The sequence below is a fragment of the Phasianus colchicus genome, chromosome 16 (genome assembly GCF_987193195.1).
Source record: "Phasianus colchicus chromosome 16, bPhaCol1.hap1.1, whole genome shotgun sequence".
In the NCBI taxonomy this organism is placed as follows: Eukaryota; Metazoa; Chordata; class Aves; order Galliformes; family Phasianidae; genus Phasianus; species Phasianus colchicus.
Genome location: NC_143451.1, coordinates 9,710,486 through 9,726,010, shown reverse-complemented (window position 1 = coordinate 9,726,010; position 15,525 = coordinate 9,710,486). Strand labels below are relative to the sequence as shown.

The window sequence follows — 15,525 nt, the reverse complement described above, 5'->3', positions numbered from 1 at the left end:
CCAGAGGATTAGAAAACAAGTTTTTAAAGTGAAAGGTTGTACTTGAAAGGTTTAAAACGACTTACTGTTAAATGGGTTTGACACGCACGTATTGTTTGGCATACAGAACAATCAACAATTAGACTTTCTAATAACATTATTCCTGCTCAAGTGCTGTTCCTCGTTCTAATTAATCACGGTTCCTAGAGCAGCCCAGCAAACCTCTGACAGTCGCTGCCTTTAAAAAGAGTCCGTTGGAAATCTGCTTTCGTTCGCTCCCTCCGTCGCTCCGCCGGACGCATCTGACCCCGGTGTGCCGCTCGGTTACAGTGTCACTCGGCCATTTTTGTTTCCGCGGGACATTTCGAGCGGCGGACGCTTTCCGTGCAAAGCTGCCAGAGTTTCATGTAAGCGTTTTCACCACCGCACAGCACGGCGGAGGTGCGGCGGCGGCCACGCGGTCCGCGACGCGGCGCGGCGGTAACGGATCGGCGGCGACGTTCCGCAAGGGGGCGCCCCGCCCGCCGGCGAAAGGGGCGGAGCCATCCGCCCGTCACGTGACGCGGGCCGGGCGCTCCTTTGTCATAATGCGCTGCGTCACGTGAGCGGTGGGTGCGACGCGCCGTTGCGCAGCCGCAGTGCGGTGCCCCGTGCGGTTGGCGGCCGGGAAACCCCTCGGAGAAACGCTGAGGCGGGGGCGCCGGATCCGCCATAGCCAGAGGCCGGGCCCGGGAACGTCGCGAGGGGACGGGGAGCGGAGGCCGAGCGGAGCCGAGCCGTGGGGACGCGCCGCGCCGCCCGACCGCGCCGCGAGGAACAGCCGGGCGGGCCGGCCGTGCCGCTGAGGCCCAGCTCGGTTCGCCGAGAGCCGGAGCCGACGCGGGGAGCGGGGCCTCCATGGCGCCCTGAGGCCTCCCGAGCGCAGCGTGCCCAGGCCGCGCGGCCCGGCCATGGCGCAGCGCCGCGGCCTCTGAGCGCCGCCCGCCTCCGCTCAGCGCCGCCGCCGCCCGGCGCTCGGTGCGGCCTAGCCCGGCCCCGCCATGTCGTGCGTCCATTACAAGTTCTCCTCCAAGCTGAACTATGACACCGTCACCTTCGACGGCCTTCACATCTCCCTGTGCGACCTCAAGCGCCAGATCATGGCTCGGGAGAAGCTGAAGGCGGCCGACTGCGACCTGCAGATCACCAACGCCCAGACCAAAGAAGGTGCGTGGGGCCGGGCGGGGGCTGGGCGCGGGGCGGCCGGGCCGTGCGGAGCCGCGCTTTTGTCGGCGCTGTGCTGACGGGGCGGCGGCGCCGGGCTGCGATTCGGAGCTGCGCGCCGAGCGGCCGACGCTGGGCGGCGGGAGCCCGGAGTTGTGGTTAAAATAAGGAGAGATGGGGGGTTAACTGTCAGAGCGAACTTGCCCGATTTAATCGAAATCCGGTGGAGGAAGCTGTAAGAGAGAGGTATGGAACAGGCGTCGAGCTGGTCTGAAGAAATAAAGTCGGTTTGATGACTTCATTTTCTCTGCTGTATTGGAAAGCTGTGTTTGTGGCTGTTGCAGAAAGCACTCTAGCAACATCCTCGGTCACGAGCTATCTGACCTATCATCTTTGCAGACCCTTAAAAGCCATTTTGCGTGAGTGTTCTCTGTACGTAAATTATACTTTGGAATTTCCTGTTAGAGTTACTTCTTGCCTGTTGTTTTTATTTTTTTTCCACCGAACACATTGCTGCTCAAGTGCTATGAACGTCCTTCCATGTTTCATTTATATCCCTTTTTTGCATTATTACAAAGTAACCATGCCAGGCAGGTGCTGCAGTTTAATGGCAGAGGGCTCATGGGGAGTGTGACAAGAAATATTCTTGAAAATGACATAATTTCTTCTAATTCCAATGTAGTGCTCAATTATCAGTGACGATTATGGTTCTGTGTTGCTTGCTGGGATACTAAGTTTGTGGTGGTCATGTGCCATCCTGATGTGTTTGGATGTGATTAAAGACTTTGGGATGTCAATTCTCAGCAATAAAAAGAATTCTGAAGTGTTTTTATTTCTTAAGCAGTAAACTTCTGTTTGTCTTGTGGTTTTTCCTCTACTAGTGTTTGTTTTTTGTTTCACATATTAAAATTCAAGTAATATAATTTGTACACCAGCAACTGTAACTTCAACCATAGTGTTTTAAGTGACTGGGGTTAAAGCTCTCTGATTCTCTACAGATACAGAAACTATTTTCAGGATGTTGATAAAGGGACTTAACGTCATAACACCAGGAAGCTGCTGAGAGATGCCATTGTATCACATGTGTAGGTAGATATGCATATTACAAAAATTCAGAACTTTGGTATAAGTACAGAGTAAAATGGGGAGATGCTTTTGGAGAATGTTTTCCTCTTTTTAAGGACTTTGCTCCGGAAAGATCTCTGAATTGTGTTTGCAGTTGCTGATGCACTGCTGGCTTCACAGAACTGGCAGCCTGAGTGGACAGCTGTCTGATACTGTGTTGTAACAGCTGGGTCTGTGTAAAGCACAGCCTCGATACCTCAGTGTTAGATGGTAACAAAATGTGATGCAGCCCAGTTATCACCAGAAGAAGAAACTTTGATTTGGTTTTGGATTCTGTTTGTTTGTTTGTTCAGAGGCTTTCCTGTTGTCTTTAACAGAATCTCCTCATAGCGGGTGAGGAGAGGAGCAGAAAGCAAAATGCTAAAGGAAAAAAATTAGCAATTTATGCACATATAAGTATGTTACTCATATTCTTAATGCTAGTTTTACGAAGGGTGTTACTCTGTTCTCATACGGATCAGAATCCAGTGGAGAAAAAGTATCTGCCTCAATAGGTTGTTAAGTGTGGTGTTGCCTAAAGGTGGAGTGTCTCTTTAAAGAGTACAGCTCTTGTTTAAGAGCAACAAGATTATCTTCTGGTCCTCTGCATTGCTTTTAGGCCGTTATAAGAATAAGTATAACTTGCAGACTTGATGTATTTAGCAGTATGGATGCCTATGGAAGTTTTTGTAGGGGTGACTTCCATTAAAAAAAAAAATAATAATAATAATAATAAATGTGGGTTTCAAAGCCAGGCCAGGTGCCAGTTATTTTAGTTTATGTACATGCCCTTGAATTTTGTTTTGTATTAATCAGATTCAGGTGTTTGACTGCACTATCAAAGAAGAAGGAAAAATCAGACTAAGATATTTTACCCGAATTGCATGTCTGGGAGTTCTTGTATATGGACAAAGTACTCATCTCTTGGGACTTCATGTACGTGTGGGGCTTCTGACAGATGTTAAAGTGATGCTGGAAAGAATAAAGTGAAACTTGACTGAAGGTGGCCTGCTGGGTCTGATTTTTGGTTTTTTTTGGGGGGGGGGGGGAACTCATGTTTCAAAATTTAGTAGCTATTACTTTTCATAATGGAAATCTAGAAATAGAAGCAGTGGTAGTATAAGCTAAAAGTAGTGGGGGAAAAAATGTGAAGGTAGACTTCAATATGCAGAGAAAGCAAAAAGGATGGTTTGGGGCCATTAAAAAAGCCTATACTCAAGAATGACACACTTAAATTCTGATCAAGTGGACATTTGATTGCAGTCTTTCATAGTAGATGTTCTCACTGTGTTATGGAAGAAGTGAAAACTTCAGATCTCAAGTTTCTTGAGTACTCTTTCCTACCCTAGAACCTTCTGACCCAGAAACACTTAGACAATGTGCTATACTGCTAGTCTGTCAAAATACATTAAAATGAGTTATAAGTGAGTGAGCTGGTCATGGTGGAATGAATAGTTTTCAGGAGTGGTATTCTTGATATCTTGAAACTGGGATCTTACATGAGTTCAGTGCTGTAGCTTGTCCTTAACAGCTTTCCTTGTGCCCAATGTGATGTCTTCAAACTGATGCTCACTCTGAGATCACAGGGTCTCACAGCTGATGTTTGTGTACTAGAATGTCTTCAGCAATTTGCAAACATAGCACTAAAGTTAAGACATTTAAGCAACTTTTAAACCTTGTCCTTCACTGTATGATTTTATGCTGCAGTGCTAGTATTAGGAATTGCTTTAGTTATACCTCAGTACGTTTCTTGGGTTGCTATGCAATGCTAGTATGTAGAGCCCTCAGAAAGGATGTGGAGTTCCCTGTTGCCCTGGATAAGATGAGGGTAAGTTATGTACCTAGTCAAGGGCTGGTGTGTTTACAGCAGAGTTCGGACGCAGCGCTTGTCTGAGTCAGCTGCTCTAACTGTCACCAGCAGGTCTGAGATCCGTCCTCTTCATGGGTGTCAGCTGGATTGATGTCCCTTTGGCAGGTGCTGTGGGCAAGCTCAGTCTGATCCATCTTCACAATGTCTCCAGCATTGCTTTCGCTTTCTCCTCAGTGACACATTGAGATGGCAAGTGGTGCCAACTGAACGCTGAAGCTTTGGGCAGCCTGTGTGCTCAGATTGATGATTATATGTTAGACTTTGACTCATCCATTCAGGATCACGTAAGTGCTCTTATGAAGCACAGCACTTCACAATAATGATGCAAATGAAAGGTCTGTGAACTATTTGACAAGTGAACTGGCTCATTAAATAAGTAGCATGTCAGATGAGGTCATTGATACCTGTTGTGGCGGATGCTGAAAACCCACTCCATTAATCAGAGTGTTTCGAGGCAGTTTTTCAGTGCCAGCTACATAACTTATTTGCTTTTTGCAAAATCAAACAGTAATAAGTATTGACTAAAGTAGTGTTAAAAAGAATTGATTATGAGGGAACATGTTTTGAAGTGCTAGGGAGAAAAAACTTTTTCAGGAGTTGCCCTATTTTATTTTTCTTTTAGAGATACAGTTTTGAATGTTAGTGGTGGTTTTCCTCTCTTTTCAGATCCTTCCACCAGTAGCACAGTATCTGATTAGTGAGATATCTAGGCCTAGCAGAGGTCATTTCACATATAGTCTCATGTTAAAGAGTGCTTCCTCTCTGAGCTGTGCTCAGAAAGATGCAGTGCTGTCAGACTGAAACCAGTGGATTAAAACAGATCATAAAATGCAGTAAGAACTTAGAGTAACTTGTTTATGGTATGCACGTGACTCAAATTACTAAAACTGTCAGATTTTCAGCATTTTATACCTTTTTTTTTTTTCAGAAGGTTACATACATGAATGTGGCTTTTTAATTTGAAGTCAGTTATTTTTTGACGTGTCTACCTCCATTCAGTCCTTGAAACATCTCTTTCCCTTGACCCTTTAAAGTAGACTATCTTTTTGTAGAAAGCATAGCAAGTTTTACACTTATGTCACTTCTGCTTAATGCACAATCCGTGTTTTTCTTTGGTTTTGAATTGAATTCCTTTTTTAATCACAGGTCAGATTGACTAAAGCCTGGTAGCCGCTCACTGGCTGGCACCATCAGTAAAATGAGTTTTGAGGAATCAACAATTTGCTTACCTCCTGCTTTGTGGAGAGTTTCCGTTAGAGCTCTGCTTGTCAAGTGTGAAAAGTGGCCTTGTTGGATGTGATGTCACTGCTCGTTTGCAGATGTTCAGTCACATGGTGAGGGAGGCTGTGTGGTGACACTGCTTTGCAGATCCTGGGAGATACCAGTTCTGTCTGCGAGCTGTTAGGCTGAGCTGGCTTCTGTTAAATTCAAATGGAACAAATGCACTTGAGGAGTAGCTTCAGCTTTCATCCGTTTCCTTTTTTAAAAGAGGTTAAGTTTGTACTTTGCATTGTTTTACTTCACTTTTAATAAAATCTCATCACCAAAATGCATTCAAACAGAATAAAACAGAAATGAACACACTGCAGCTATTTGATTCCAAGTCCTTTTGCAGATGTAACTCAGCTCATGCACCCAGCTGTAGGTAATCACTCTTCCACCAATTCTCTGTCACACTATCGTGGTGACAAAGCGAATGGGATGAAATAAGTACCAAATACAAATGTGTCAGAAGCATCCTATGTGAGTGAAGTCTGCTTCACAAGGAGGTATTGGTGCTCTGTTGATCAGTTTAAATATGAAAACACTGTTGACATCTGAAGTGAATTTGCTTTTGTATCAGTCTGCTCCTGGATGGCTGGAACTCTTTTAACATGCAGACTGAAAGCAAGCAAATGTGTGTGCACACAAAGGTAGCTTATTCCAAGGGCTTCTGTGTGTTGGTGCTTCTCTTGTAAGGGTCAATAAATTGTCACAAATGACTGAAAGAGGATTTCTTCACCCTTATGCATCGTACACCTTTTGTGTGCGTTTGGATTGATCTCTGCAGGCTTGCATAATTTATGAATAAAGGCATTGGCTGCAGGAGAGAGCAGTTTAGACTCAACAGATTTATAATGGGAACAGAATGAAGTTTTCACTGTTGCAGAAAAACAGATTGTGCATTTAAAAAAAATGCAGAGTGCTTTTGAAAAGGAAAAGCATAAGGTCTCAGAGGAAAAGTGTGTCTTCTTGGAATGGCTTTGGCTGTCCTAATCTAGTGTGAAAATTCAACTTTTTTAGGTTAGTTTTCTGTTTGTTAGCCTGAGGACGAGAGATTTAAAAAACTTCAAAGGTACCTCCTCATAATATTCATTGTCTGTGGTTCTTTTGTCTGTATTTCTGTATTTACTTTAGCCTGGATAATTTCCATGTATGTGTAATGCATGTGGAAAGGAGTCCTTTCTGTTCCTTTCAGGTGAGGTCTGGACAAATGCAGCAGGATTGGTCAGCTGCTCCCTTGTTCACAGTCTAGGAGAGGTGCAAAAATATGTGATCTTCTGTAGAACTACCAGTGTTTGTATTTGCAACACGCATAGCAAGCTCCTACTTTGTTGAGGAGCCACTGCTGGTTATCATAGAGCTCTGAAATCTTCATCTGGTGGTTTCTAATCAAATTCCTCCATTGAGAAGTCCTACTGCAGGCCTTTTGTGACAGCTAGTTTTGTAATGGTTAGATTTTCCTAGAGCTTTAAGGTTGGTTTCAGGATGTGTAACTTAAGAAAAAGCTTCTGTTTTCATAGGTGTCATTAGGAGCAGTCCTTTCTCACACAGTTCTAAATGACTGTGAAATTCAGAGGAAGTCTGCTGTTCAGTTCCCTTGGGGAAGATCAGGAATTAATTTCAGCTAGATGATTTTTCAATTTTTTGAAGAAGTAATTTATCATCTGGAAATAGGAATAAATCTTTCATTCTAGAGTTGAAATGATACCCTCTGGTAGGTGCGTTCCAGTCTAAATGATGCTGCTTTTTCTAGGAGTAACATGCTGAAAAATGGAGTGTGAGTCATGAAATAGTCTTACTTTGTGTATGGTCACTGGACAAAACCTCTGTGAGAGTGCACACATGGCCAGCTACACAGAGCCATTGGTTTTCTGATTTGTTCTGCAAAGGTCAATGGCTTTTAGTATTTGAAACAGTGGGTGGGTGGTAGGGAATGGCTGTTGACAGTGCTTTAAAATAGTCATAGCTGGCATGTAGAAGTCCAAAACAAAAAGCTATTCTGATGGAGAGACTTTGGTGTTTCAGTCTTACTCAGTGTCTCAGATAGGATTGTTTGTTTGAGTCTTATGTAAAAGGTCAGGCAGTTTTTCTCCTTTTCAAAAGACCAAGATGATGTTAACCAAGGCAAGGCATGGGTAGCTTCAGGTATGCTATTTTATATAGGGTTTTTAAAATCTGCCTTTGTAAGTCATTTTGAGTTACTTAGCTCTGCAAAAAGTGACTGAGTTCACCCCTCTGTAGTTAATTGAAGCTAGATAATGAGCTTAAGAAGAGAAATACCACTATAGTTTGAGCCACTCCTGGCCTGTTTCTGAGGGCTGATAAAAAAAAAGAGTTTCTACAGTTTCTAGCAACATCAGTTTAGTTTCAGCTTAAATTTAAAACACTGAGCAGCTGAAAAGCTTGGTGGCTGTTGATCTGTTAAGATCCTAGATAGAGGTGATAGATTCTATCCTGTGTTCTGTGTCAGACACTAGCAGCCAAAATGAATTGGTTTAAGGTATCAACTACAAAAGCAGTAACTCAAAGTTGTCATGCTTTTGTTAAGATTCTGTCCTATTACAGGGCAGGGTAACTGGGCTTAAAAATTTGCTTTATGCTTGTGGGACTGCAGGGATTGTTTTTTCTCCCAAAGCTTGTTGGTGTTGTAGCCTAACAGAAGTAAAAGCAACCTCATGTAGAAGGAATGAACCTTGTGCACTCACAGACTCTCTTTCAGTGACCTTTGAGACCATTTTGCTGTTGGCATTCAGAATAGCTTAAAAAAAAAAAAAAAAAGTTTGATTATCAAGCTTAAAGATTTTTTTTGAAGCAGACCATTACTTTAAGACAGTAGAAGTGCAAATATACTTGTATATTTCTGTTTCTGTATCTGGGAAAGAGAGCTGTGAAGTGTTATCAGAATACATATTTGTATGTGCTCTTATGACCTTTTTTCTGCATTTGTGTTTTTGTTTTTTTTTTTTAGAATACACAGATGATAATGCTCTGATTCCCAAGAATTCATCTGTGATTGTTAGAAGAATCCCTATTGGTGGAGTAAAAGCTACAAGCAAAACATATGTTATGTAAGTATACATAAAGCATTGTATTCTTTGTGAGATATTTCTTCACTTTTTGGATTGATACTAGTTACCTAAAGGCATTCATGCTGTATATTTATTTTTAAAGCTGCTATTATTTTTATCTTTGTAATGGGGTGGATTTTTATGTAACTCTCCCAAAACAGACTTACATTTTTATGCCTGCCAGCAGCAGCAACTTTTGAGGTGGTTCTGTTGGCTTTGTTCCTGGGGCTGACTTCCTGAGACCCAACATTTTAGATCTTGTTTTCTCTACACGAGGAAATTCCTTATATATATTACTCTATTTTACTTTGTGGTAGATAGGAATTCACACTACCATGCATATTTATATTTTGTTTCCATCTCAGTAGTCTGCTTCTCAGCGTGAGACCTTACTTGCCATTTTACAAAGATATTATACAAGATTCTAATGGCCCAAACCTGGTATTTCTGCATGCTAGTGATAGAGGATGGAGCAAGGGTTACCAATTGGTGAGCCTTGCAAGCAATAAGTCTCATACATAACTGATGCCTGTTAGTTTATTGCTTTTTGTGGGGGTACCATGAAGGAATAGCTGAGGCTTTCCTGATTTTAAACTCAGCAGGTGTGTTAGCATGTTACTATTCAGCTTTCTGTTTTTACCTTAATTAAGCTGGTATCTGTGCTCCAGATTTTCATCCTAGTATTCTTGGAGAACAGAGAATCACGTGTGTTAATTATAATTAGATTACAGGATTGTTGCTGTCATTTATTTATTCACAGAGTCCAGTTCTGCATCAGCTGTAGCATTGTTTGAATGGCCCAGTTTTCCTGCCTTCTCAAAGATATCCCTGTTAGTAACTTGTGGTTTTGCCTCACCTTTTTAACACTGATTCTTAGCAAATAAAGTTTACTGATGAGTTACAGTTTGTCTCTAACAAACACTACAGCAGTATCTTGGTATCCATGAAGTAAGCAAGCAAAGAAGTTGAATTTATGTGGCTCTGCACGTGAACTTTAGTATATTACTGCCATAGTTTTAACTCTTTCAGATGCTACCTGGAAATTCTGGACCATACAGCACTGTGCTTATAAACATCACCTTGTTTTAGGGCTTAAGTATGTATGCCTAATGCTGCCTTGTTGGTGCGTCCTCCATCTCTGGTTGGATGGCACCCCCTCCTGGTATCATAATGCTGCTCTAAAACTAGAGTATAGATGCAGCTAGTATCCAAGATCTGAGAAATATCTCTGTGTGGGAGAGAGGAAGAATTGTGCTGCTGTTTTAATGTTAAAGTTAACCAGATAGATTAGCTTTCTGTCCCTTCACCTGGAAACGCTGCAGAAACAAGTGGCAGAGTGGCTAAGTCTTGGGAATTATGAGCATATGCTCTAATGATGGAGAGGCCTTTGTAAATGTTTTGTTCTTCACTTAGTCTGTTCTTCAAGGTAAATGCATCAAGAAACTGTTGTATGGTAATCTGAAGTATTTCCATATACCTACTCATCTTTGGGATATGCAATATAAGCCCCATGGTTTTCTAGCAGTGGCAGGGAACAGGAACCTTCCCTGCTTACGTCAGTTCCACAACAACCTTTAAATTGCTGCTGCTTATGGGACAGTCCCAGTGTTTGAACTGTTTGTGAAGTATGTCAGGTTCAGAAGCAGTGTGCAGGTATGGACCAAACAGTATGCGAAATCTCAGCAAGTTTTCAAACAAAATAAATATTTCCTAAAATATTGTAGAATTTTCAAGATTATTTTAAAGCAAATTCTGGCAATTAAGACCTTTTTTTTTGTCACAGGACTCCTAAATCGCACAAAATGGTAGAAACTCCTTTCAGGTGACATTTCTACTACTATTTTTAGTCAATATAGAGTAGCTAACAAGTTCTAATATTTTGGCAATTTCGTGGCAAATATAGCAGATATCTGAATGCAGTGCTTGGGCTTCCACAAACAAACACAGTTCTAAAGACTGTGAAGCAGAAATTTTTGTTATTCTTTGTCAGATGACTGACTTCTAAGTTGTTTTTTTTTTCACTTGAGTAAATTTGCACTTCAGAGTATCTAGACTGTAAGTGCTCTTTCTTAGAAATGAAGGTATTGTATCAGCCAACTAATTGTAACACTAGGGGTATATAGATTGGCTAAAGCTAGCTTCATGTTTAGAATGTTATTTCAGAACACAGGCCATAGTACAGCCACCATATTTTTGCTGCTTACATAGCAGAGACAAAATGCCTGAGGACTTCTGCTTGCACTTTTTACATATCTGTAAATATATCAGATCTATATCTGTAAACCTTATAATACTTAACAAAGTAGAAATGTGATTTTTTTCATTGTACTGAATGTACAGAGGGATAAGAGTTTATACATAAACTTCTACTTTCACTAGGCTTTCAGAACATGATTTTTCAATGCTCAGGTTTTATAATTTCTTTGTACAAGTGCTTCTCTTTAAATTCTGATCACCTTTATTTCTTCTTCTAGAAGTCGAACTGAACCAGTGAGTGGAACTTCAAAAGCAGTATGTAAAAACACAATCTCACACTTTTTTCTACACACTGCACTTAATTATAAACAATGTAGTCTTACATTAATTTTCCAAATATTAACTTAATATCTTTTCAATCAAAACATAGTATATGTTGTAAATACAATGTATTTGATTCAGAGTAGTAAAAACTGAGTAATGCTATCTTTTGCACAGTTCTAATGTGAATATTGGTATTTGTGCTTAGCAATGCATTGTATTTCATATTGAACATGCTAGAATATTTCCTGTATGACTTTTTGTTGTACAGATACTGTATGATCGTTTTAGATCGTGTAGGTTTGAGGTTTGCACAACTGAACATGCTGCCATGTTCTACATCTGTCTGTCTATAGCTAGTGATATGTATGTTTGTATAGGTTGTTGTGTGCTTTTTGTTTCTTGCAATAAAAATGTTTGGAGTGTATTTTTTTGCCATTTTCACATTGTATCACTTAGTTTTTGTTTTTAAATACCTTTTTTTGCCTAATGGTTTTTGAAAATGTTATCAAAAACCACTGAGAAACCATTATTGTTAAACTGGGTATTGTTTCTTACTTTTGACTTGGGGGTTCAAACAAACACCAAAACCAACATATCCCGTGCATTTTCTGAGGACATTTCTGCACAGCTAAATAATTCCTTTTCAAGTCCTTAAACACTTGAGTGTTTGCTCCTAAAACTGCAATTGAAGTGATATTGTTTGGGCCCCTCTGAGTACATGAATGTCTTGAAAAATCGACTTGAATTTGAGTATCATTGAATATCATTGCTACAAAGTGGTATTCTAAAGCTCTGCATTTGGACTTTTCACTTTATCTAATGAAACAGTTTAGTTTAACAGTTGAAGTGGAAATGTCTAAAACGTGGTGTACAAATTTCAGCACAAGGTTAGAGCCTGGTGCATTTGTGGCTGAAGTCTGTGTCATCTTTCTGGACTTTCCTTTGTAGTGTATTTTTTAATTTGGGCGGCCTCAGAGCTGGATGCTGCTTTAATTTCCCAAAGGTTAAGCCTCTCTTTAGTATACCACCATTTTGAATTTACATTTGGAGAAGGGGCAGTGCTTTTCTTCAGACTTGAAAACACACTGTTACTCTGTTGCTAAAATATAGATAAGTACACAAGGAAATACTTGATTGGTGATGACCTAAATATTGATCAACTTGGTCAAATATGTATTACTCTGAATTTCCATATAGTCCTTACAGTATAAAAATTATTGCTTGGTGGTTTTTATTTTTCATCTTTAAGTATAACTGCTTTTTCTTCACCAGAATGGTGTGAGGCATTACACTAACCCTGGATCATTGGATCTGATCACTTTCTGAGTTGTTAGGATAACATAACCTAGAAATTCATGAACTGTAATGTGTCTGTGTTCTGTGAAGAATACAGCCTCTGGTTCTCTTGGAATGGTTTGCAATCAACTTCAGATCAAAACCTTTTTGTGTGTAGGTCTAAAAAGACTTAAGTCTGAATCTGACATCCGTAATTCAATCCCTGATTGGTTTGAATTCCTTTTGTGACACAAATACCTCTCATTGTGAGTTCAAGTTAGCTTAACTGGCCAGTGACCCTCGTAGTTAATGTAATGCATTTACGTGAACCACGTTTATAGTATTTGATCTAATTCAGATGGGTTTTTATTTCTTGGAAACAGTTACTTTTCTTTTTGTTTACTAGCATGTGTATAAACACAAACCACATGTTCATAAATAAAGTTAACATTCTTTTAGCCTTGTGTGTTCCCTGGCATGTGTGTATTGCATTCTTGAGTAGCATCTTACCATAAGCTAATGTAGATTTTTAAAAAAAAAAAAGGAAGAAAAAAAAAAAAGAAGAAAAAAAAAGTGTGGACTGTGTTGGGGGGGGTTAGTGCTAGTTACAGCTAATTAAAGTAGATGGAAGACAAAGCAAAAACATTTCCCTGTTGTTTGCTCTGACTGTGCCCAATTTGAGGTCTGGGTAGGCATAGGGAGGGTGGAAACCCTATTGCATATATATATATATATATATATATATATATGCATATATAAAAATTAAAGATTACTTTAAAAGCACTGCATTGTCAGGGGCTTCTAGAGTTGGAAGCACAGTGAGATTCACATCTAAAGGCAGCTCAGATCTTTGACTAATGATTTTTCTCTTTTTATTGGCAATAAATACAGAATCACATATATTTAAGAGTAGAGTTCTGGATCTTAGTGTGGTAGGAATAAATTACTGGGAAGCTCACTGATTGCTGTTCAGCAGTAAGGCAAAGGCAGCAAAACTGAAATGAGTAAAAAAAAAAAAAAACAAAACCCAGGATGTACAAAAGCTTACAGCTTATTTTTTCATTGTTTCTTTTTCATGCTAGCTGTCATTCTTTACCTCCAAACATGTGTTGTTCAATTGTTATTACAGCCAAATAAAGACAGTAGGTTGTCTTGCTTTAGCATTAGTATTTCAGGAACTGCAGGAATCTCTATTTGGTATTTGTCCTTAGAAGCTGCAGAAATGCACAGTTCTGTTTGTATTTTAGTGCCATGAAATACAGCTGCAATGAATTTGCAGTTCAGCTAAGTTCTCAGGTCTTAGAAAACCACTATAACTTAAATCTAGCATTCCAGCAGCAAGACCAGCCTTTTCCCTGTTTTCTGTCCCCTTTTCTCTTTGCTTCATATTACCTTCTGTTTAGTCTTCTGTAAGAATTGTGAGTTAATACATCTAACTGGCAAATCTGTGGGTTTTTTTCCCCCAATTCTACTGCAGTACTACCTTAGGGCTGTGCACAGGATTCCTGGAGGTGTTTCTGCTTGATTGGGTGGCCTGACAACAACTAGTTCAGCTGAAATGTAATGGGAAAAAAAAATAGACAAGAATGCAGGATCTTTCGAAGATGGCCATCTTCCAAACTTTCTGCATTATTTGCTTGCTGCTTTTGATAGGAAGGAGTATTGTCACCTCCTCAGGAAATTAGGCAGTTGCCTGCAGGCCATGTAATGCATCTTCCTAATAAAATACAAGAACTGATTAATATTTTGTTTGTTACTCGTCAGTTCTAGACTGTTCAATGTGTCATCAAATTTCTAGGCCCCATTAGGTAGTGTCCTTAATTTTTAATTTGCTCCTGAAAAATCCAAATAATAGTGGCTAAGTTGTGCCTCCCATCAGTGAATGTAGCTCTCTCTTTCTTTCATGTTTAAGGGAGTGGCACATGAAGTGTCATGCTTTTCAATACTCAGTCAGACATTGTTTTTGACCTAACTAATTGTAAAATCTTCTGAGAAGAAAATGAGTGATTAACTAAAACCAGTGTTCCACTGGAGTGAAGGTTCATCTGCGGATAGATTTTTTTTTCCACAATCTGCTTAAGCTGTTGCCTTGAATTCTTCCTCTCTGTTAAGTAATAAAGTTCATTTTTCAAGGAAGGGTTATTTATCTCTTTTCTGATCAGTTCAGTGATCTCTCAAGGAGGTCTGTTCAGTTTACATGCTGATTTTTTTTTTCTATTCTTTTGAACTTGAAACATAAGTCAAATTTTGAGTGTCTTTCTGGCAGTGCTTTACTGGTGTGAGCCTAATGCTGCTTGTGGCATGATTCAGAGACTGGAAAAGGATGCTTTCCAGTAGTGGGAAAGCTACTCTTTGGATCTCAGTGAGCACTGTGGTCCATTATTAACTAGAGGCCTTAAGACCTGATTCCTTCAGGCTGATCCTGTAGGTAGCTGGAAGGGAGAAAAGTGGTTGCAATAGAGAAAAATACTGTTATGTTCTTTTCATTATTTCCTTATTGTATGCTTTGTTTTCTTGCTTTTGTGCATTTAGTACAAGGCTGTTATCTGGAAACTATTTTTGTCTGATAGTAAGGAAAATATTGAATTCTTACACTTTCCAAACTAATTCCTATAGTACGTGCTCTAATAAAGTAGTAGAAATCAGTTTTCAAAGATTACTCTGTCATGGTAAGCCCCTTTATTTCAGTAATTTAATCAGGGTTTTGTTTGTTAGGGTTTTTTTTGGACAGAGAACTGATGGATGCTTTCGTGACTGATGCTTTGGATTGATGTTTTTATTTGGGTTTTGTAGGGTGTGGTGAGATTGGCCCCCTCCTCATTTAGAAATAATTCATGGCTGGGAGCTGATAGGCCTGGCTTTAAGTTTGTAGGCTGCCATTGTGTTCGCAAAAGCTTCACCATGTGCATTTATAAACGGTGAAACATTAAGTGATTAACTTACGAATTACAGTGATAATAAGTTTCCCCATGATGTTTCTTCCTCAAATAAAAGTAAATATTATTTTAAAAAATCCCTTCTGACTGAAAATTGACAGTTTCCTTACCTGTTTGACTTCTATGCCCTTGTAAATGTTTGACAAAGGTACTTTGAGGTACTTGTGAGCAATAAGTTGATCTCAATTGGATTTGGTTGTTTTTGTTTCTTCTCATTAACCATATAGACACCCTTAAGCTCTCATTTGTTTGGACTTTGTTTTGAATAAATGCAAACTATATATTTAGTTGAAAATGCATCTTCAAG

At 40.0% G+C, this 15,525-nt stretch overlaps 1 protein-coding gene across 9 annotated transcripts in view; it reads left to right on the top strand.

The window, feature by feature from the left end:
* The first annotated feature begins 890 nt into the window (after window positions 1-890).
* Window positions 891-15,525, top strand: part of RBBP6 (RB binding protein 6, ubiquitin ligase) — a 32,019-nt gene continuing 17,384 nt past the window's right edge. For 6 of the 9 annotated variants that reach the window (XM_090151258.1, XM_090151257.1, XM_090151256.1 and 3 more), the window contains exons 1-4: window positions 891-1,185; window positions 8,388-8,487; window positions 10,271-10,309; window positions 10,962-10,998. In XM_090151258.1, coding sequence (XP_090007384.1) covers window positions 1,020-1,185; window positions 8,388-8,487; window positions 10,271-10,309; window positions 10,962-10,998 — 342 coding nt within the window. In that variant the 5' untranslated portion in view covers window positions 891-1,019. The remainder of the gene's footprint in view (window positions 1,186-8,387; window positions 8,488-10,270; window positions 10,310-10,961; window positions 10,999-15,525) is intronic. The other 3 variants (XM_090151259.1, XM_090151254.1, XM_090151253.1) reach the window with 1 other exon arrangement.